Source organism: Megascapheus bottae, chromosome 19 (genome assembly GCF_031878675.1).
Source record: "Megascapheus bottae isolate mThoBot1 chromosome 19, mThoBot2.hap1, whole genome shotgun sequence".
Classification (NCBI taxonomy): domain Eukaryota; kingdom Metazoa; phylum Chordata; class Mammalia; order Rodentia; family Geomyidae; genus Megascapheus; species Megascapheus bottae.
The window spans coordinates 35,325,029-35,349,832 of record NC_143527.1 but is presented as its reverse complement, the minus strand read 5'-3'; the positions used below and the strand labels follow the sequence as shown (position 1 = coordinate 35,349,832).

Below are 24,804 nucleotides of genomic sequence, written 5' to 3'. Positions count from 1 at the left end.
CAAATATGGGTTTAGTAGGTAATTTTACAAAATCTTACAAATTTTCTGCCTGAACTAACCGCAGTCTTCCAGTAAACTAGGATACAGGTTTTATCCACTAGGACCTGGCTGATAATTGCTTTTACTGGAAAAAATGAAAAAGATAAAGCACATAAATGGAGCCTTGTAGGGACGCAAATTGAAGCCTTTAAAAATTTATCTAATGAAAACTCAACTTGGATTTCAGGGTGAATGTCAAAGACCTATTGCTTTATGGAACATGTTCTAGTTATACTAAATCTTCAACTAACACAAAATCTTTACAAGGTGCTATATGTTATGTACTACTCTAGATGCTGGGGAAACAAGATAATATGATTTAGAGTCTGATGACATTGAACACAAGGCCCTGTGGGAATGCTGTAAATCCTAATCTAGGCTATTGATAAACATCAGGAAACCTTCTAAAAAGGGACATGTAAAAGCCCTATTGGGATGCTCTCCCTTTAAATCTCCAGGACACCTTTTTGCAACTTCTCTTGTGATTATATAATTCTGTCTATAATATTCTGCTTTTATAGTTGACACTTTTTGTGGGCTCCATACTTCAAGTATTTCTATTAAAAAATGTCATCTGTAACTCCAAAATTAATACATGTGGAAATTTCTTGGTCATTCACAGATATGCCAAGAATGATGACAAGAAGAAGAAGGAGGAGGAGGAGGAGGAGGAGGAGGAGGAAGAAGAAGAAGAAAAAAAGCAGTCTGTTTGGTATGTTCCCAATGCATTCTATAAGCTAAGGCAGAACAAAGTAATACTCACCACTGATGGTAAAAAAAAATGTGAGAATAAAGACTACTGCAATAGGGACAATTATTGTTACCTTTGTGTTCCTTTTGTTGATTTCACTGCTTAAAATGAAAAAAAAAACACAATGTTGAAGTGCTACCTAATGTTCTCAAGTGTAAGACTGAAAATAGATACACTTTATTCAGGCATGAGTTGCCATTTGCAGGCTATAGATGCTGGTGAAGATATGTATTCAGTCTATAAAACAAGGGTACATATAAGTGGATGAAAATACTACAAAAATACAGACTCACACAAACTTAAAGAACTTAGCCTTAATACCAGCACCAAAAAACAAAACCAAAACAAAATTGTTATAACTATTGCAAATAATGAGAATCATAATATGGTTCCCTTGATGGCTATCTTAGTCTTCATTGTTACCTTCTATAGCGTTGGAAGACATCACTAAATTGTTAAGTATAACTGACAAAAAATTGGTAAGTTCACTTTTTGTGGATGTTTGTGTACATGTGTGTATGTACATATATGCTGGTACCAGGACTTGAATTCAAGGCCCTGCATTTTGTCTTGGCTTTTTCACTCAGGGATGGCTCTCTACCACTTAAGTCACAGTTTTCCTTTGGCCTTTTGCTGGTTAAGTGGAGATAAAAGTCTCTCCCATTTGTCTACCCGAGCTACTTTTGAACCTCAGTCAATAGACTGCAGCCTCCTGTGTAGCTAGGACTACAGGCATGAGCCACCAGTACCCAGCTAGTTTTTATTTTGTGAATACTTCCACTTCAAAATTCTAGGTTAGGCCAGGAGTTTGGCCTAGTGATAGAGTGCTTGCCTAGCATGTACAAAGACCCAGGTTCGATTCCTCGGTACCACATACATAGAAAAAAGCTGGAAGTGGTGCTGTGGCTCAAGTGGTAGAGCTCTGGCCTTGAGAAGGTCCAAGGACAGTGCTCAGGTCCTGAGCTCAAACCTAGGACTGGCAAAAAAATTAGAGGCTATTCAGTCTAACAAAGACTAGATACTAAAATATTTTTAGATAGCACCAATTTTATTTATAGTATCAAAAGACCAACAATGAGATGGGCATTAATGGCTTATGCCTACAGTCATAGCTATTCAGGAGACTGACATCAGAGGATCATAATTCAAAGCCAGCCCAGGTAGAATAGTCTCCATAAAACTCATGTCTAACAACTCAAAGACCAGAAGTGAAGCTGTGGCTCAAACTGGTAGAATATTATCGCCAGCCTTGAGCAAGTATAGTGCACAGGCCCTGCATTCAAACCCCCAAATTGACTGTCCCCCCAAAAAATGACCAACAATAATTTTCATCAATATGCTTACCATTTTTGTTCCTTAGGTTAGGGTCAGCTCCACTTTTCAGAAGCTTTATGGCACACTGCTTATGGGCCCGGTAAGCTGCACAATGCAAAGGCGTATTCCCTAACTGATCCGAACAGTTAACATCAGGAGGATTGGGTCTGCAGAGCTAACAATTAAAGAAACAATATAGTTATCTGTCAAAGACAGACTTTCTCCCACAATAAGCAGGTGTTTCAAGTAGAATGTAAATAATAGCAAAGTATTTTGGCCTTTAGAGTACCTGTAGCTTCTTGCTTACCAAATCAATCAGCACTGGCATTCTCATGCTAATCCTCAGGTGCCAGGGGACTGTGTTAAGGTCCCACACTCCTCTGATGACAAACATCACACCATGCCAGCAAAACCCCATCTAACCCTGATACAAAGATTTCACTAAGCACTGCATTTCACACTCAGGACAGCAAAACTACAAATCAAACTCTCACAAAGAGTCCGCAAAGAGAGTTAGAAAGAGATGTTAAATGTGTAAATGTCAAAGTTCTACTGAGTTTATTGTTGCCACCTAACTGCTTTAGAAATTTCTTTATATAGTCTCCATTTCACAAAATGTAAAAGATGCTGTAGGGACTATACTTAGAAGCCAACGAAGCCTTTAAAATGAGCTAAAATAACTTTAAAGCAAATGGCAATGTTCACTTTTGAGTTCAGAACAAATTCAGAGTTTTATTTAATGAGATTTTGTAGGAAATAAAAACTGGAAAGTTAATCTCCTAGGAAGAAAAATTAAAGTGGGCTTTCAGTCTACTCTAATGTGATATAAATGCTACAAAATATTGGCCCCTCTTGTTACTTTTTAGCACTCCTGTCAGAAATTGCTCATCAAAATTAGAAAAAAACATGTGTTTGCTTAAAGGTTCTTATATATTGTTTTGATTTTAAATTGGCTAAAACTGAAAAAAATCCTTAAGAATTTACCCTTAAAGCAACTCTTTGCTATGGAAAATTGAGTTCTTATTCATTAAGCTTTCCATAGAGGAAGGGGACATAAATCAGTTAAAATGCATCGTACTTAAACTATTTACTTACTAAGGCCTTTTTTTCCTTTTCTCCTTTCCCCTCCTCCATTATCCTCATACTCATTATCAGCATATAAAATAAAAATACATAAACAAAAAATAACAGTATATATGTTTTTACCAGTGCTGTGATTTCTGCTGTTTTGCCTTCTCTTGCTGCTGCTAAAAGTAATTCTTCAAGCTTTCTTTGTTGAGTTCTTTCTACAGCTGCAAAAGAAAAAATGTTCTACTACTAGCCAGAACCTTAAAACATAAGGAGACATAATATACACAAAAATTACATATATAAGACATATAAAGAAAAAGATGATCCTCATAAAAAAATGAAAGTGCCTTGAACTATAATTCAAATGCATTAAGAGTTTGCAGTTTTCAGTGCCTTCTAGTTCAGATGAGTTCAATATCCTTTCAGTTTGGTAAAAATGTTTTCAATTCAGAGAGCATTAGGTATTTTACTTACTATAAAACTCTTCACAGTAATCATAAACTCCTATTAAGTAGTAAAATGCTAATATGTATATGCCCTAGGAAAGAAGATAAATATTGTTGATATCTTTCAGAATCTTATAATGGGAAAAGAGTACCAGTAAGAAAAAGAAATTAGTAAGAAAATGTACAAACTATATAAAAATATGCAGATGGGTATCAACTTACTTATACATATCAACATAATGTAAAATATATTTAGGCTCATATATGTAATACAAGTGACTTAAGAGGCAGATTATGACAATCAAAGTTGAGGCCATTCTAGGCAAAATGGTGGCTAGAGTATCTCAACTAAATAGCTATGCTTGGTGGTCCTAGTTATGTGGGAAACAGGTTAAAGGCTTTAGGTCCAAGCTAGTGTCTTGCATAAATATGATACTGGTTTAGATTTAAAAACCAGCAAGGCTCAAAAAAGACAAAGCACTTGTCCAGCAAGGACAAGTCTTAGGGAGCTCACACTCTTATATCATATTTAACTAATACTGTAGCATTTATATGTGCCAAGTGCTATTGAAAACATCTTTTTTAAAAAGTATAACTTAGGCAGGAGTTTGGCCAAGTGGTAGAGTGCTTGCCTCGCATGCACAAAGACCTGGGTTCAGTTCCTTGGTATCTCATAAATAGAAAAAGCCAAAAGTGGTGCTGTGGCTCAAGTGGTAGAGCTCTAGCCTTGAGAAAGTGCAAGAACAGTGCTCAGGCCCTGAGATCAAGCCAGGAACTGGAAAAAAAAAAGTTATTAACGGTTCTGTAACTACTCTGAAGTAGGTATTATCCTCATTTTCTGAACAAAGAAAACAAAGGCATCAGGAGGTTAAAGAACTTAACGGAATTCATACAGTGAAGGTGCTGAGATTTGAACTGGAGCAGGCTGTTTTCAAAGCCCACAGAGAGTTGGAGCTTTTTCACTACCACTGTTTCTAAAATCTTGTTAAGAACAACCCTATTATGCTAAAAGCTCTGGAGAAACTAGGAATCCATGGAACATTTCTCAGTATAATAAAGGCTGTGTATGAAAAACCCACAGCTAGCATTGTACTTAATGGCAAAAAGCTAAAGTCATTCCCTCTAAAATCAGGAACAAGACAAGGATGCCTACTCTCTCCACTCCTCTTTAACATAGTATTAGAATTCCTCGCCAGAGCAATAAGGCAAGAAGCAAGCATAAAGTGGATCCAAATAGGGAGAGAGGAAGTGAAACTTTCTCTCTTTGCAGATGACATGATTCTGTACTTAAAGAACCCTGTAGACTCCACTCCCAAACTCCTTGAGTTGATTGAAAACTTTGGCAAGTTATCAGGGTATAAAATTAACCCTCAAAAATCAACTGCCTTCTTATATGCCAACAGTGAGAGGAACAGGCAACAATTAGGAAAGCAATAGCCTCAAAGAAAATAAATTAACTAGGAATTAACTAAGAATGTAAAGGACCTTTTTGATGAAAACTTTAAAACCCTGAAAAAGGAAAGTAAAGCAGAACTGAGGAAATGGAAAAACCTCCCATGCTCCTGGATTGGAAGAATCAACATCATGAAAAATGGCAATCTTGCCAAGGGCTATCTACAAATTAAAGGCAATACCCATCAATATCCCAATGTCATTCTTTAAAGAAATAGAAGAAGCAATCCAAAATTTCATATGGAACAATATAGCAAAAACACTTCTTAGCAGAAAGAACAGCACAGGAGGAATTTCAATACCAAACTTTAGACTCTATTATAGAGCTATAGTGACCAAAACAGCTAGGTACTGGCACAAGAACAGGCCTGAAGACCAATGGAATAGAACTGAAGACCCAGATATTAACTCACAGATCTATGGTCACCAAATCTTGATAAGGGAGCCAAAAAAAATAGAATGGAAGAAAGCCTCTTCAACAAGTGGTGCTGGCAGAACTGGTTAAGCACCTGTAGAAAACTAAAATTGGATCCTTCTTTGTCACCCTGCTCTAGGATTAACTCCAAATGGATCAAAGACCTCGAAGTAAAAGCCCATACACTGAAAACTTTACAAGAAGGAATTGTAGATACTCTAGGTCTCTTTGGCACAGGTCAAAACTTTCTTAATAAGGACCAAGAAACACAAAAAAATTAGAGAAAGTCTGGGTAAGTGGGACTGCATTAAACTGCAGAGCTTCTGTATGGCAAAGGACATAGCTAGCAAGTTAACTAGAAAGCCTACAGACAACAGACAAAGGCCTCATATCTAAAATATATCAACAGATCAAAAAATTGAATCACTCCAAAACTAATCTCCAAAGAAACAACCATACCATGAAAAGATGGGCCAAAGACTTAAAGAGAGTCTTCTCTGAAGAAATTAGAATGGCCTATATACACATGAAGAAATGCTCGACATCTCTGGTCATAAAGGAAATGAAATCAAAACAACTCTAAGATTCCACCTCACTCCAATTAGAATGGCCAGGATCTGGAAAACTAATAACAACAGATGCTGGAGGGGATGTGGCCAGGAGGGATCACTACTACACTGTTGGTGGGAGTGCAAACTTGTCCAACCACTATGGAAAGCAGTATGGCAGTGCCTCAAAAGACTAAACATAGAGCTCCCCTATGATCCAGCAATTCCACTACTTGGCATTTACCCAACCATCCAGAAACTAGGGCATACTAAATCCACTAGCACAACAATGTTCATTGCAGCATTATTCACCATAGCAAAGATATGGAACCAACCTAGATGTCCCTCAGTTGATGAATGGATCAACAAGATGTGGTATTCGTACACAATGGAATTCTATGCTGCTGTCAGAAAGAATGACATCACCCCATTTGTTAGGAAATGGAAAGACTTAGAAAAGATCATATTAAGTGAAGTAAGCCAGACTCAAAGGAACTTAGGCTCAATGGTTTCCCTCATTTGTCATAATCAGTAGGAACCTTGGGCTCTCTTAGCAGAGATTCACAATAGAACAAAATCTAGAGACGTAAGGCCATATAATACGACGCTAAATGTAAGGATCTCCAGGATATAGAAACAAAAGCCATATAATGAGTGATTGTTGTCCTTGATGTACTATGTTATCTCTCATTTCTTTTACTGTCCCTTGGTTATCTCATATTGTTACAATTTTTCACCTTGCTATCTGATATATTTTATATATGCTTAAGTGGTTGTTTGAAATAGGAGAGGGAAGGGGAGAAATCAAGTTGTGAGGGGAGAAGGGGAGAGGGAAATGGGAAACAGGATATGAGAGAGGATATCAATATTTGTGAAGTAATGTACCTTCTATCTGATGAATATAATGTAACCCTTCTATTAATTACAATAAGAATATATGAAAAAATCTTGCTAAAAGCAGCTTGCAATCTAAGAATGGGATAACAAAAGCCATATAATGAGTGATTGTTGTCCTTAACGTACTAAGTTATCTCTCATCTCTTTTGCTGTCCCTTGGCTATCTCATATTGTACTAAGTTATCTCTCATCTCTTTTGCTGTCCCTTGGCTATCTCATATTGTTACAGTATTTCACCTTGTTATCTGATATATTGTATATATGCGCATTTGGTTATTTGAAATAGGATAAGGAAGGGGGAAAAACAAGATGAGGGGCGGGGAGGGAAATAGGGACCAAGATATGAGAAAGGGTATCAATGTATGTGAAGTGATGCACCTTCTATCTGGTAAATATAATGCAACCCTTCTATTAATTACAATAAAAAATATGAAAAAAAAAGAGTGGGATATATCAGGGGCTGGGAGTTTTGCCTAGTGGTAGAGTGCTTGCCTAGCATGCACTAAGACCAGGGTTTGATTCCTTGGTACCACATGCATAGAAAAATCCAGAAGTGGTGCTGTGGCTCAAGTGGTTGGTAGAGCTCCAGCCTCGAGAAAGCCCAAGGATAGTGCTCAGGCTCTGAGTTCAAGCAGAGGGACTTCCCCCTCCCCCCCCCCCAAAATGGGATATACATCAATAAAATTTCAGCTCTGCTAGACTTGAATTCTGATTTAGTTTTTAAAAAAAACCAAAAACCAAAAAACGACAATTTAGTAATCCAGGTTAAAACGCATGTACAATAGCCCATGCAAAGCTACATGAAAACATTCTCTCTGGCCTAAGTCATGATCAAAGAAGCAAGTTGGGGAGCCAGGTTAGCGAGGAAGCAGATGAACAGTAACTACAGTTAGTAATTATTGTGTTCCAATTCAAATGGAAACATTATGCAAACCATCACATTGCAACTACATGGAGCCCATCCACTGAATATAGGAATAGCTGGAACTAGTTTAGCTTTATCTTAAGAAGTGACTAATCTTGCTACATTTAATCTTCTGTTCTCACATTTTATTTCCATTCTCAGATACACTCTCTCCTCTACATGGGCTCAGTGTACTTCTGTTGCTAGGAATCACTCTAAAATTCTTCCTTTCACTGGACTCCATGGCTCTGAACTGTTATAGTCTATATCTTATTACACTCATCTCTATATATGTATTAAGCTGTAATTTACTCCCCCACCATTCTTGAAGTTGGGTATCCTTACCACAGACATTTATGACAATGCCCAACACAACGCATATTTGATAAAAAATATCAAATAATATGTAACACTATTTGTCCCAGACTTCATGGAATGCAAGTAAATAACATTAATTCTCAGAGCTTTCAGGCGCATGAAATGAGGACAACTGAACAGAAATTTTTGAAACTTGTATATGCTCTTGAAACTGTGCTGTGTGTGTTCATTCAGGTCACTGAAAGAAGACTGCTGATTAGCCAGTGAAAAATAAATATTCCAACATAGGATGACAGACATTTTGATACAAGTGTTAGTTATATGGTGTTTTCAATTTGTGAAAACTGTCAACTGCACAATAGTATACTTTTCTGCATAGTTTTTTTTTCCTCCTGGATGTTTCTTAAAGCAAATGCTCCAAATCCCAAGAATCATTCAATTTTAAATGACTCTCATTTCTTTCAGAATCAATAGTTAGTTGGGATCTCAAGGTTATGACATCTCCTGCATATTGACAGATGCTTATATGCCTTCACAGAATATGTTAAATAACAGTAGCCTTGACATGCAGAAGAGTAGTTGAGAAATGTACTTCATTTATGATAGAAAATTACTGCTTTGCAATCACCATAGGAATAAATGGCTTGAACAGAGAGTGCTACACCACTTGTAAAGAAGCCATTTATGTGGCCTCAAATTCTCCCTACTATCATTACCCAGTTTACTGACTAAAAGGGGAAAAGCTATCTTTCTCACAGACTACCCAGAAATTAAAATTTCAGTGATGTTTGGGTGTTGATGGCTCACACATGTAATCCTAGCTACTCAGAAGATTTGAGTATGGCAGTTCAAAGCTAGCCTGGAGCAGCAAAGTCTATGAGTTATACCTCTAATAAAGTTCTCAGAAAAAAGCTTTAAGTAGCACAATGGCTCAAGTGGTAGAGTGCTACTCTTGAGCCAAAAAAGCTCTAGGACAACACCATGCCCTGAGTTTAAGCCCCAGAACCAGCATCAAAAACAACAAAGTGACATCATATGATCTTATGTTTCCTGCTGTAACACAGTAGGATACAACCTTACCTACATTAACATTCCTATTCCGATGCATAGCATAGCCAAGATATTGAATCAACACAGTTGCCCCTCAGTGGAAGAATAGATCAAGAAAATGTGTATATATACACAATGGAATTATATGCTTTCATTAGAATGAATGGCATTGCCCCTTTGTAAATGAGGTAAGCCAGACCTAAAGAAACATAGCTGCATGGTTTTACTCCTTCGTAATAACCAGAATATATCTATAAATCTAGAAGTTAATCAATAGTAAAAGACAAAGAATTACACTAGGACATAATTACACTAGGATATGATTAATTACACAGTACTCTAAGCATTCCACAGTGAGAACAAAGGAGGATATTCTTAGAAGAGGATCACAATGGCTCAATAGCTATGTGCATATGACCACGTAAAATAATGCTTATTATGAAAATGAACTCCAAGAAATGGAAACAAAGAGTAAGCCTCTTTTATTGTACTGTTCACCATTATTTCTCCCCCCTCCTTTGGTTTATCCCCTGCTGTCAGTATTATTTCTGTACCCTTTGTCGTATATAAGTTTATCTGATTTGGGAAAGGGAAGAGAAGTCATAGAAATTGTGAGACAAAGGGTGAACTAATTCAACAGTAATACTCACTAGATACTATGTTATAAATCAAGTTTACAACTGGGGAGAGGGAGAGTTAGGAGGGAAAAAGTGGGAGAAAGTGAGGTTAACACTGTTCAAAAGGAAATATACTCATAACTAACTGTACCAACTCTGTACATAATCCTTACAATAACATTCAAATTTTTAAAATCCTTACAATAACATTTAATTTTTTTAAAAAGTGCATATACTAAACCTAATCATATGAAAACAAAAACCTTACTTAAGGAACATTTTACAAACAATTCCAAGAATTTCCTTCTTCTTCAAAATGTCAATACTATTTTTTTTAAGCTAAAGAATTATTTCAAATAAAAGCAGAGATTTTTTTTTCTCTGTGCCAATTCTAGGGCTTGAACTCGGGGCCTGGGCACTAGTCCCAGAGTTTCTTTTGTTCAAGGCTAGCACTCTGTCACTTGAACTCTACTTTCAGCTTTTTGGTGGTTAGTTTGCAGAAGTCTCACAAACTTTCCTATCTGAGCTAACTCTGAACAACAATCCTAAAATCTTAGCCTTCTGAGTAGTTAGGATTATAGGCATGAGCCATCAGTGCCTGGCATAAGCAGAAACTTTATAAAAGCCTAAAGAGATGTGGTGATACAACATGGGATTCTGGATTAGATACAGATGGGATAAAAAATGCTACAAGGACATTATTTGGACAGCTGGCAATCATTATACCCAAAATGTGCATTATATAACATAATAGGTTGTCTATCATGTATTCAAGATGCTTGGAGTCATAAGTGTTTCAAGTTTCACATGTTTGGATACTAGCATATTTGCATAGACTAGCATATTTGCATTACTGATAAAGTACTCCTAGTTTTTAAAAAGTGCAAAATTGGAAAGGTTCAAAAGCCATAGCATTTACTGAGCCTGATAGTTACACAGAAGCCTGAGATCTGAGGACCAGGGTTCAAAAACAACTCAGGAAGGAAATTTCATGGGACAGACTCTTACCTGTAACAACAAAAAAAGCCAGAAGTAGAGTTGTGGCTCAAGTGGCAGAATGTTGGCCTTGAGGACAAAAACACAGGGACAACCCTTAGGTTTGGAGTTCAAGCTCCAGGAATGGCACCAAGAAAAAAAAGTCATGGCACTAAAAAGATTGTGAATTTGAGCAGTTCAAACTTCAGATTAGAGATAATCTGTAGACTAATGTTAAATACTCTAATAATCATTATACAGTCAGCCTTATTATCCGTGGGTTTCACTTCTGTGGTTTGTATCCAACCACAGACTGGAAATATATTTTAAAATGGTATTTGTACTAAACATTGTAGTCTTATGTATCTATCATTCCTTTTACAACACAGCATGACAATTATTTATATAGCATTTACATTCTACTAGTTAAGTCATCTAGAGATGATTTAAAGTATATAAGAAGGTGTGTACAGGTTACTAGTGTGCTATTTTATATCAGGGACTTCAGCACAAAAAAACTTAGATATCCACAGGTGTCCTAGAACGAATGTTCACAGACACTGAGCAGAGACATTGTTATTATGTAAGAAAGTATCCTTGCTCTTAAACATGTAATTCAGTATTTATGGTTAAGAGATTACTATATCTACAAATTACCTCCAAATGGTTCAACATGTACATGCACATGCACATACACACATATACATACATAAAAACATAAAATGAAGTAATAGTTTAAAGGATAATCCAGATGTAGCAAAATATTAATTACTGGTTAATATAAGTGAAGAGAAGGGCATACAAGTATTTATTGCAATATTCTTTAAAATTTTCTAAGCTGGGTGTCAGTGGCTCATGCTTATAATCCTAGCTACTCAGGAGGCTCAGAACTGAGGATTCCGGTTCAAAGCCAGCCCAGGCACATACTTTTATCTCCACTTAACCACCAGAATACCAATCAAGAGATTCAATGTGTCCCCTTTAAGTCACCATTATGTCCGCACACTATATCCAAAGATAAAGTCTATGGTATTCCACAAACTAAACCATTGATCGCTGTGATTATACCCCAAATAAAACCATCCCTTTTCCCAAATACCATTTCTTTAGATATGATTGTGATTTTTGTTGTATGTATCTATGCCTGAGGTAAAGTATTGCCTACTTCTTTGTGCATTATCTCTATAATCTAGTTTTTGAACTATCTGTGGTCATGGTGGGTTGTTCAATGCACTTCCTATAGTCTACTAACAAGTTAATGCTCTATCCACAAATGATACTGCATCTGGCTAAAGTGTTCTCATTAGAAAGAACTACCAATGAAGTCTATTTCCCAGACTAAGACCACATGAGCCATAAAGTATGCCCTACTCTTCTGAGAGTAGGGTAGCTTGGGTTCTGGAAGAGCCTCAGAGCATTTCTTTGCAGTTTCCCTTATTAAATGGCAACCTGTCAAACTAACCTAACATTCTAGTTTGTCAGAACATCTCAGTTCTGAGTTCTCATTTAGATACATTAAAATGATAGGACAAGCCAGTGCCAGTGGCTCATGCTTGTAATCCTACCTGTTAAGGAGAGTGAGAACTGAGAATCCCAGTTCAGAGTCAGCCAGGAATAGGAAAGTCTGTGAAGACTCTTTATCCCCAATTAAATCACAGAAGAAGCTACAAGTGGCACTGTGGCTCAAGTAGCAGAGTACTAGCCTTGGGTAAAAGGATCTCAGGAGAGTATGCAGGCCAAGAGTTCAAGCCTCAAGACTGACAAAAAATTAAAAAAAGATACAACAGAATCAAAGAAAATTACTGCATCCTCTCAATTTAGACCACAATATACTAAATTTTTATATGTCTTGAAATACAATGAGTGCCTAATAAAATATACTGTGTTTTGTATGGTACCTTGACAATAAATTTATCTCAAATTAACTCCTTTTAAAATGTCAAAATATGTGGCCGGAGTTTGGCCTAGTGGTAGAGAGCTTGCCTAGCATGCACAAAGACCGGGTTGGATTCCTCAGTACCACATACATAGAAAAAAGCCGGAAGTGGGGCTGAGGCTCCAGTGGTAGAGCTCTAGCCTTGACAAAGTCCAAGGACAGTGTTCAGGCCCTGAGCTCAAGCCCAGGACTGGCACAAAAAAAAAAGTCTAATTGTGGAGGTGGTAGAGTGCTTGCCTTGCATGCACGAAGACCCAGGTTCGATTTGTTGGTACCACATACATAGAAAAGCCAAAGTGCTGCTGTGGCTCAAGTGGTAAAGCATTAGCCTTGAGTAAAGCCCAAAGACAGTGCTTAGGCCCTCAGTTCAGAATCCAGGACTGAAAAAAAAAAAGTCTAAATATAAAATGTAAAGCCCTAGTCTTGAGCACAAGAGCTCAGAGACAGCATCCAGGCCCTGAATTCAAGCCCCAGGGCCTGCAAAAAAAAAAAAAAGTAAAAATTTTTTTAAAAAGGAATTTTCAGTTCTCAAGATAAATTGAAAAATAGTCAAAATTAGGACCTTAAGTTTTTACATGGACAAAAATACTAGTTAAAATTACAAAATCAACACCCTTTAAATATAAAACTATGCTGTCATAATCAACATAAAATATAGTAAAAATATTGTAAAATCAACATGTAATCATATCAATAACATCAACATATAGGAACCCATTGTATATCCTAAAACATTAAGAAATGTAAGAGGTGTTGAGTTGGGAGGGATGGGTGAAAATGTTAAAAGGCATGACACTGATCAAGATGCATTATATTCATAAACTGCTTTGCTAAATGGCAACTTCTTTGTACATCTACTTAAAGATAACAAGTAAAATCAATTGTCAATAAAAATGATAAGGAAAATAAAATACCACATATATGTGAAGCTGTAGAATTTTTATTCATAAAGTAATTTAGGATCCAACATTCTGTTAGAAATATTACACAAAAATAATTAAATTAACTCCCTAGTCATTTAGAAAGTGATCATAATAAAAAGGATCCTATAGTAAAAAGATTTCCAATAGAAATGGTTTAAATTATTTTAGAAAAATTCGTGAGTCACTATAGACTTGTCTTCATAAATGAAATATAAACTTTAATGTTCACAAAAATGAAACTCATTGATCCAGAAATTGATGCTGCCTGTTATCTATGAAGTCTTCAACAGTCAGCTTGAGATACCTTCTAAGCTATTGTATGATGTCTAATCACTACATCTTTCAAATAGTCTCTGTCTTGCATTTCTGTATTCCTTCATATCACACTTATCAGTTTAGCCACATTTCCTCCTATCTTTAAATTTCTGCTGGACCTTGGATATAATTAACCAGTATTTAGATGAAGATCTGTAATATTTACCTTCAAGCATGTTTCTGATTTCTTTGTCATGAGAAGCTCCTTTTGCTGTCTGTCCATTTCCATTTACCACGGTAGTATCAGCATTATATTCTAAGAGAAGCATTACCAACTCCTAAACAGAGACAAATCATTTTTAGCTATTAGGCTAAGATTTATAACATGACACAATTTTCCATATACCTAACTGCTAGTATCTATACTGAAAAAAAGAACTATGCAAGAATCTTTACAGCATAGCCATTATGTCTATAATATATGATTCAACTAATTTGGTTAGTAATAACAGCCTAAACAGCCAATTCATGACCAGTCCACAGCCAACTTCTGTAGTTGACTTTAAATTATCTAGCTGGGCACCAGCAGTTCATAAACCTGTAATTCTAGCTACTTAGGAAGGTGAGATCTCGAAGATCACAGTTCAAGGCCATCATTGGCAGAAAAGTTCACTAGACTCCATCTCTAAAATAACTACCTGATGAATGTAACTGTAACCCTTTTGTATAACACCCCAACAATAAAAGAACAAGACAGGTTCGGGTATTTTCCTGCATATGCAAAATCTAAATGCAAATGATTAACACATATATACATAAATATACATATACATCATACATGTAGAGAACATGACTGCATATGTAAAACTGGGAAAGGGGAAAAGAAAGAATAATGGAGAAAAGAATGATGGATAAAGAGTATCAAAATACATTGCATCTATGTAAGAGGATGGCATAAGAAACATGGAAAGATATTCAATAATATTCAATATTAGAGAAGACAAAGTTTGAGTGGGAATTAAACTGATTAATATATAGTGTGAAATACAATATAATCCCTTTTTACAGTTCATATAAACTTAAATGAATGGTAGGAATGTAAAAGGTTCTACTGAGAGGTGGTACCAACTGAAATGGAGGAGGAGAGTAGAAAGGGTAAAGTGGTAAGAACATCTTCACAGTGCTTCATATACATGAGAACAGCACATACTATACTCAAACCCAAAGGTAAGAGGTCTTTGCAGACATATGAATTCTAAAAACAGAATCAATTTTGAAAGCAACCTTTCCAGAAAGATTGAAGACTGCACAAGACAGATGTGGAACCCAGAAAATAGGAAACTCAATGTAGTCAAGTGAATAGAATCATAGCTCCAGAAAGACAACCATGTGCACAGTTTTAGAGGAAAACCAATGAGAGCAAGAAGACACAGATGACCAGGAGAGATGCCCCAAGAAGTGATTCTTGCATGTTATATTTGTCTGTAGTGAAAGAACTTAGGAGCACTTATAAAGAGTTAAATATTAACTAAGTAATGAGAAAAAATAAAGCCCATGAAATTACTAACTCCAGAAAAAATGAAGTCTACAAAAAGGAAAACAAATACAAGGCTCAGTATATCTCACACTAGTATGGACACAATAATAAAAAGATATTACTTAACTATGTTCCTGTTGTAGGTGAATTTTTTTTTATAAAAGCAAAATTTTGAAGCAGACATCTCAATATGCTCACAATGGTAGTTTTAGCTCAATAAATATTTGGGATGCTTTCAGTTACAGAAGTCTTAAAGGCAGTTATGTATTCTTTCTTGTTCTATCTCTACTCCTGCCTCATTCCTCAAGTAAGAATTCAAGATATCTTTACAGCTCCAGGCAAAGTCATCACACTTCTCTCCTAATCTTACTCACCACAGGAGTTAAAGACCATTCAGGACAGCAAAGAAAATAACTCTGGAATTGTTCTTAATGTACTGTATTATTCCTCTTCTCTTTTGTTGTCCTTTGGTTAATTTTATATTATAACTATATCTGACTTTGTCACCTGGTATATTTTATATACATTTATTTATCTGAAATAGGAAAGGGAAGGGGGGAAAACAAGATAATAGGACAGGTGGGGAAAGAAATGGAGCAAAACATGAGAAGGGGGATCAATGTGTGAGAAGTAATGCACCTACTACTTGTAACCCCTCTATACATTACCCTGACAATAAAAAATAAAATAAAAATGTTATTTAAAAAAGAATACAACTCTGGGACTAAGGACAACACATTAATAAGTGAGTCCAACGCCATGCCTGCCATGTCGTTCCTCAGTAGTATATCTGGGAGCCTAAGTTACCCAGCTCTCTGTAAAAACTGTCATCGTCTCTCCTTCCACTAACTATGATTGTAAACTATCATTCTTGCTGCTTCCACAAATTATGATGGTGCTTCTTTTTGATATTTTAGCTCAAGGAGTCTCATTTTCCCTGGCAAAATTAAGTATTTTCTTTTCTCCAAAACCTTTTATTTCATTATTTGCAAATTCACATTGAGTTCAGGGGAATGGATTTCCATCTAGTAACAGTTTGAGCAAGGAGTAAGACAGAGAGTGACAACAATAACAGTGAATTCAGATTGATGAACAGAAAAAAAACAACCTACATTTAGGGCAAGAGAAGGGGAGAGTAGATCAAACAGCACAGGACTTTTTTTTCAATTGCAATTATTTTATTTTTTCTATTTTATATAACACCAATATCAATAGTATTTCACTCTTTCAAATTCTTGAAAGTTGAGTAAGACTATATCTTTATCTTGAATTTTTTATGGTAATGTATAGAGGAGTTACAGACAGTAGGTTAAAAAAATGAAGGCTGGGGATATTTCTCAGTGCTAAAGAGTTTGTCTAGCATACACAATGTTTGAGTTTAATCCATAGCACTGCAAAAAAAAAATATTATCAAGTGGTTGTTGCTATCAAGTGTGAACAAGAATGAGCAGACAAGGGCCAGGAACATAGCCTAGTGGTAGAGTGCTCACATAGCAAGCATGAAGCCCTGGGTTTGATTCCTTGTTACCACATACTCAGAAAAAGCCACAAGTGGTACTGTGGCTCAAGTGGCAGAGTGGTAGCCTTGAGCAAAAAGTGTCCCAAGAACAGTGCCCAGGACCTAAATTCAAGCCCCAGGACTGGCCAAAAAAAAGAAGGAATGAGCAGACAAAAAACAAGGCTCATCAGTTTTTAATTTCAAAGCTTCATAATGTAGTATATAACATTTTAAATATACATGCTCCCACACAAATTTTATTTTTTAAGAGACAAATCACAAAGAAATTGCTAAATATTAATTGCTGAATGTACATGTAGGTACATGATCAACACTTAGTAATGTCTATGAACTTACCACAAAAAAGCCTATTTCCTATGTTCTGACCTTTTTGTGTGTGTGTGAGTCATGGGGCTTGAACTTGGCCTGGGAGCTGTTAGCTCAAGGCTACTGCCCTACCCCTGGACCTGTGTTTTGTCCCTGAACTCTTCAGCTCAAAGCTACCGCCCTACTCTTGAGCCAAGTCCGACTTCCCATTTTCTAGAAGTTAATTGGACATTAGACTCCCAGGTCCTTTAGTGCCCAAGCTGGCTCTGAACCTTGATCCTCAGATCTCAGCCTCAGGAGTAGCTAGGATTACAAGTGTAAGCCACCAGCTGGGCTCTATGTTCCTGACTTCTAAACTCCACCTTGGATTTAGACCTAAAACATGTCCCCTTACTCTAATAACAAAAGATAATAACACTACCATCTTGAGTCCTTTGGAGAACTAATGGCAACCACAGAGGCTGTACCACAAGCAAAGTGCTGCAAAGTGAGTACCAGCTCACCTGTGGCAGTTTGACAGGCATGAGATTAGTTAGCCAATTCCCAGATGCTGATGAAAACAATAATTTCTTATAGTTTAAAGATATGGTACAGTGCCACCAAAAAAGTGCCACTATTTTCCCTGGCTAAAGTCAATCACAGTGGCTTTCATTATGATTAAGGTAAGATCAGTAAGAGCTAGTGAGGTTGATATCAGAAAGATTAAAGTTTGAAATCAGCCAGGGAAAATAGTTTATCTAAAAAGTAAGCCGAGTTTTTTTTTTTTTTTTTTAAAAAAGTAAGGAGAGCAAGCTCAGCATCAGTGGTTCACGACTATAATCCTAGCTATGTAGAAGCCTGAGATCTAGGATCATGGTTCAAAGTCATCCAGGGCAGACAAATCTGTGAGACTCTTATCACTCAACTCACCAGGAAAATTAGAAGCAACTGGTAGAGTGCCAGACTTGAGAAGAAAAAAATCTAAGAGCATAAGGTACTAAGTTCAAGCCCAGTCCTGCAAAAATTAAAAGAAAGAAAAAAAAAACTTAGTGGAGTGTCTGTGGTTCGTTGGGCCTACCATATACAAGGCTCTTGGTTTAATACACAGCACCACCACCAGAAAAAAAATTCTATCATATTTATATATAATTTACCCACAAATATAAAAACCAGGTGGAAAGCAGAGGATGACAGGAGACTTCTACAAGCAACCTCAAAATACAGCCATTTTGTCAAATGCAGTGGCTTTATCTTAAATATAGTAATGTGATGAGACTCCATTGTATCCTGTGTGAATAAAATGTCAAGGAGAGTTCAAATTTACATGGCCAACAGTATTCCTTCAGGTTTGCCTCATACCATCTGGCCTTCTTACAGAACATCGTGCTAGTCCACTTTATTAATGACTTGCTGGCAGAACCAGGTAAACCAGAAGAGGCTAGAATGTTGAAAGCTTCATTGGGACACATGAATCAGGGTGTGAGAAGCTTAGAAAGCCAGGTTAATAATTTTTAGTTCAGTGGCCTGAACAATGCCAGCACATTCTCAAAAACAGAGAGTGCTGTAGGTTTAAGCTCAGTGGACAAGTGCTTGTCTAGCATACATGAAACTGTAGGTTCAATCCCTAGCACCAACAAGAAACAAAAAAAAGCAAAGATTTCAGAAAAGAGAAACACAATACTTGGCTAGTTTTGTGAGGTTCTGGATAATCTTGTTTCCCAACTTAAGAGAATACTCTAAGTCACATATTAGGAGGCACAAAGGCTGCCTAAATAGGATCATTGTGCCAAAGAACCAGTAAGCAAGCAAGAGCATGTTAGCAGAGATAACTGATGACAAAGCTACATGTCTTGTCCAAATATGACAATAAATGGACAATTATAGCACCCTGAACTTAAGAAGTAGATAGCAAACAGTGGCTCAGAATTCAAGAGAAATCATAGCAAACATGAATAATAAGGAGAATCTAGAAATGGATAGTAGAGTATGAAGAAAATGATTTGGTTAAAGCAAAAGGGGTTATTTATTTTCTCATCTAAGCATCTCCAAGGATACACTAATATCCTAAGAGCTGCTCCTAGAGATGTATTAAGAAGGGAATCTGAATGCACCAAGGGTAAGCTATGTTAAAATATGTAATATTATTGCCTAGACACCACTGTAGAAATTAAACACTTATTATTGCAGGTGCTGACAGTGGCCAAGAGGCAGCTTTCAGCTAGGAACCTTCAAGGGTGGTCTTCTAAAGAAATCACAGGAGCCGGGTATGGTGGGTTACACCTGTAATTCTAGCTTCTCAGGAGGCTGTGATCCGAGGATCAAGGTTCAAAGCCAGGGCACAAAACAACCTCTCCAATTAACCTCTAGAAAATGGGAAGTGGGGCTTGGCTCAAGGGTAGGGTGATAGCCTTGAGCTGAAGAGCTCAGGGACAGGGCCCAGGCCGAGTTCAAGCTCCATGACCCACAAAAAAAAAAAAAAAGAAAAAGAAAAAAAATCAGGAGGAACAAAAAGTCCTAGTCTCTCACTCCATGTGGGAGACAGCTTTCAGAGTCATCTCTTCTGCAAACTCTTTACAGAAAGGCAATGTCCCTGTCCATCTTTTTATAGGGCAATTGTTTACCAGCAAATAATATGACACATGTCAAATTACTTATACACACATAGCATAAATCCTGAAAAACTGTGCAAATATCAGAACTATGCATAACTTCTGTATTTTAGGTGAGAGAAAGAGGTCAGTGCTGCAGTCCATTTATTTACTCCTCTTTCAATTTGATTATGAATAACAGAAACTTGAAAACTAATTGTATCTGAAAAAATGAATTCTAAATGTAACATCTTAAACTTCTGGTATACTAATTTTCAGCAAGAACACAAGGGGTCGCTAATGTACCAAGAAAAATCCAAAATTCCCCTCAAAAATTTGGGGTTGTATGTGACATATTTCAAAGGATAAAATTTTTAAGTGCTTTGTAGATAATCATTCTTTACAAATTCCTTTCAACTCAAAAGCATATTTGTCAAATCACAAAATCTTACTATTATCAGGTATATAAACTGATCTTCATGGTAAAGGACTACCTTTCATGACAAAGATTAGAAATTAAACTTCTTGCAGATGGGCATGTGATATATACCTTCTGTAACCAAGTACTAGTGAAGGTAAAGGAGAAGATAACAGAATTGAGGTCAGCCTTGGCTATATAGTGAGTTTGAACCAATCTGAATATCATACAAAGGAGAGTATCTTAACTATACCCTCTTCTCCTTCAAAAAAAATTCTTCTGCATAATTATAGGTATTTTCTTGGAGTAGTTTTTGGTCCAGTCCTGGAGCTTGAACTTTGAGCCTGGGTGCTATCCTTGAGCTTCTTTTGAGTGTTCTACCACTTGAGGCACAGCGCCACTTCTGGCTTTTATGAGTAGGTTATTGGAGGTAAGAGTCTTAAGGAGTTCCCTGCCCAGGCTTCGAACTGGGATCATCAGATCTCAGCCTCTGGAATAGCTAGATTGCAGGTGTGAGCTACCAGCACTTGGCTAATTATACTTGGTTTTAATCATAAAAAAATGTTTATGTGATGCAATCATTTAGCCTCAGCTAAATATTATTTTGTAATACACCAGAAGTATATATTTGCAAAATATCAAAATCAAAGCCCAACTAAGCACAAGTATTCAAGAAAATAACAATACCCAAATCTGAAAAGAGGTGAATAAAGGTAATAAATTGATTTGATATAGGTCATCAGAGACAGAGAGTAAAGTCTGTATTATCCTTGTGGACAATACAAGCATAATTCCTTGAATGTAAAAATAATGAAACCTTGCAGGAGATTAAAGATACATGAAACAGTAACTCTAATACAAAGTATAGAGAGGATGAAGGGAATGCTGCGATGTGCCTGGAGACATCTGGAAAGGCAGCTTTCTTCTACCTGCAAGAATTCAAGAAAAAAGAACTTAAGAGAGTGTGCTTGAGCTGCATTTTCAAGAGTGGGTATATCTGGGCTATAAGAAAACAGATGGCAATAGAACTTTCTGAGTTTCACAGAAAGAAAGAAAAGTACAGGGCTATATAGTAGGTAGTTTATATATGGCTTAGGCAATGCAAATCATTGGCAGTTTTTGTTGTTGTTTTGGCTGGTTCTGGGCTTAAACTCTGGGCTTGGGTGCTGTCCTTGAGCTTTTGTGCTCAAGGCTCATCACTCTTCCAGTGGCCTCACAGCTACACTACAGATTTTTGTGGTTAATTGGAGATAAGAAGCTCATAGACCTTTCTGCCCTGGCTGGCTTCAAATCAGGATCCTCAGATCTCAGCCCCCTGTGTAGCTAGGATTACAGGTATGAGCGACTAGCATCCAGCAGCTATTCCTTTTTGAACCTAGTCCAACAAAGAATTAATCCACTATGTTACCTGCTCATTGTTTTAGTGAGACTTCACATCTGGATCACAAGTACCAATTTAGGAATAAATAAGCAGAAACAAGAAATATACTTTAGTATATATATATGTATATATATATATATATATATATACACCGTATATACTTATAATTCCAGCACTTACAAAACCAAGGCAAAAGACTCAAAGTTTAAGGCCAGCCTGGGGCTACACACATAGAAAGACTGCCTTAAAACATCATGAGGCCAGGATCGTGGCCTACTGGTAGAGTGCATGCCTAGCATGCATGTAGCCCTAGATTCAATTCCTCAGTACCATGTACAGAGAAAAAGCCAGAAGTGGTGGTATGGACAGTGCCCAGACCCTGAATTCAAGCTCCAGAACTGGCAAAACACACACACACACACACACACACACACACACACACACACACACACACACCATGAAAATGGGTGGAACAAGTTTTGGCTCTTGTGGCATTACAAACCAAAAGAACTGTGATCCTTAAAAGTAAATGTAAGTCATGCACCAGTGGATTACACTTATAATCCTGGCTATTCAGGAGGCGAGATCTGAGGATCACAGTTCAAAGCCAGCTCAGGCATGAAAATCCATGAAACTCTTACCTCTGATTAACTACTAAAAAGCTGGAAGTGTAGCTGTGATAAAGTACTAGCTTTGAATTTAAAAAAAAGCTCACAGACATCACATAAACTGAGTTCAAGCTCAGGACTGGCATAAAAACACAAACAACCAAAAAACAGTGAGTATAAAAACTGGACAAAATTGTCAACTATAACCATTTTTTGGTGGATATCCACTAAAGAAGCATAAAAAGAAACATTCAATAGGAGGTACCAGAATATCAAGTAACACATCAATCAAGTGACTCAGCCTGCTAGCTACAGGCAGTTAATAGCCATTTCCTTACACTGGCTAAGAAGATTGACCAGGGCAAAGCTGGCAATGATAGCTAGTAGCTATCCTGCCAGAGGGAACCTACTCAATTTAGAACAAAAGGAAAAACTCAGATCTTGAGACATTGTCAGTTAAAAGTACCAAATTCAGTGGTAAAGAAATGGGAAAATCCATGTAGCTGTTATCATGAGGTGACTGCTATTAAAAAATTGTGGTTTCCCAGATGAATTTATCATCTGACAGTTTGTATTTCAGAAGTCTGGGTAAAATCATGATGTTGTAGGTTTGGTTCCTTCCAGATGTTCTGAGGGAGAATATTTCCTTACTTTCTAGATTCTAAAGCCATCACGGCTGCTTGTCTCATGGCCTTTCTTTCAATTTACAAGCTGAAAGTATTCAATCTAACTAGGCACATCTCCCTCTGGTTCTGACTTTCCTTCTTCCTCTCATCTTTGTAAGGACTCTTGTGATCATACTAGATACCCCCAAACTATTTGCCTATCTATGCTCAGCTGACTACCAATCTCAATTCCATCTGCAACTTTTCATTTCCACTTGTTATGAAACCAGAGATAGGCACAGATTTCAGAGATTAGGATGTAGTCAACTTTGGGGCCATTATTCTGCCTAACACATAAGGCAAATGACTAAACAGCTGGCAGATCACAAAAATGAAAGAAAAGTAGATTTTCATCTCCAGGAAACATAAGTGATAGACAGGAAAATAAGAGAAGGCCTTTGAGCAAAGGCAGATGGAAGTGAGATATACCTGACTACTAAGCTGTCTCGACACAAACTTGCTAGAAGAGTTTGTTTGTATGCTTAATACATATATGCATTTTTTCAAGTCAGCAGAGATAGCAAATGGCCAGCCTTATTTAAGATTCCACATATTAAGGACAGACAAGTCAATAAAAAGCACAAAACTTTTAGTTAAACGCTGAAAACACCCACATAATACTAAAGAATATCTAAGAGCCAGGCACCAGTGGCTCACCCATGAGGCTCATACCTAAGGATCACAGTTCGAAGTCAGCCCAAGCAGGAAAGTCTATGAGAGTCTAATCTCCAATAAACTATCAAAAAAGCTGAAGTATTACAGTACTACCCGTGAGCAAAGGAAGCTCAGGGACAGATGACACATGTTTTCTCTCATGTATGGATATTAAATCTGAAATACAACCTCCCATAAAAAAAAAACAACAACAACAACAACAACAAGTGTCCAAGTTGAGTTCATTCCCAGGACCAACGACATGATCAGTAGATAGATAAAACAGAGTTAAGTTAGAGAAAAATAGATGCATCTCATGTTCATAAATTATAAGATTCAAAATTACTAATACTGCTATATTCTTCCCAAACTGAGGCAGAGATATAAAGCCAAACAAATTGTATTAAAATTCAAATAGGCACTGGGGATGTAGCTCGGAGGTAGAGTGCTTGCCCAATATACATAAGGCAATGAATTTAATCCCCATTATACATACATACACACGCACAGACGAATAGACATTTTTACAGACATTGAAAGGATGAGTTTAAAATTTCTTATGAGCTGGGCACTGGAAGCTCAAGTCTGTACTCCTATCTACTCAGAAGGCTGAGATCTGAGGATTGCGGTTTCAAGCTAGCCCAGGCGGAAAAGTGTCAAACTCAAATCTCCAATAATCTACTCAAAAAAGCTGGAAGTAGCATTGTGGCTTTAGTGGTAAGAGTGCTTGCCTTAAGCAAAAGGAACTCAGGGACAACAACCAGGCCCAGAGTTCAAACCCCAGGACCAGGAAAAAAAATATGAAAATACAAAAGTTCTGAGACTACTCAAAGTATTTTTTTCGTATATTTTTTATTAAAGAATTTATTAACGTTGATTTTTACATCATATTTTAAATGACAAGTTTAACAAGTTTTCAAGAAGGGAATCTCGGGGCCAGGAGTTTGGCCTAGTGGTAGAGTGCTTGCCTAGCATGCACGGAGATCCGGGTTCGATTCTTTGGTACCATATACTTAGAAAAAGCCGGAAGTGGTGCTGAGGCTCAAGTGGTAAAGCTCTAGTCTTGAGAAAAATCCAAGGACAGTGCTCAGGCTGAGCTTAAGCCCAGGACTGGGGAAAAAAAAAAAGAAGGGAATCTCTATTTACAATCCCTGAGACTTAGTATCAAAATATTTTTTAAAGACCATGTATAATTGGGGGCTGGGAGCTCACATCTATAATTCTAGCTACTCAGGTGA

At 36.9% G+C, this 24,804-nt stretch overlaps 1 protein-coding gene across 3 annotated transcripts in view; it reads right to left on the bottom strand.

The window, feature by feature from the left end:
• Osbpl1a (oxysterol binding protein like 1A) overlaps nucleotides 1-24,804 on the bottom strand; it is a 175,836-nt gene that overhangs the window by 135,678 nt on the left and 15,354 nt on the right. For 2 of the 3 annotated variants that reach the window (XM_090353318.1, XM_090353319.1), the window contains 3 exons: nucleotides 14,138-14,249; nucleotides 3,311-3,396; nucleotides 2,135-2,279 (listed from right to left, as the gene is read on the bottom strand). In XM_090353318.1, coding sequence (XP_090209444.1) covers nucleotides 2,135-2,279; nucleotides 3,311-3,396; nucleotides 14,138-14,249 — 343 coding nt within the window. The remainder of the gene's footprint in view (nucleotides 1-2,134; nucleotides 2,280-3,310; nucleotides 3,397-14,137; nucleotides 14,250-24,804) is intronic. The other variant, XM_090353320.1, reaches the window with a different exon arrangement.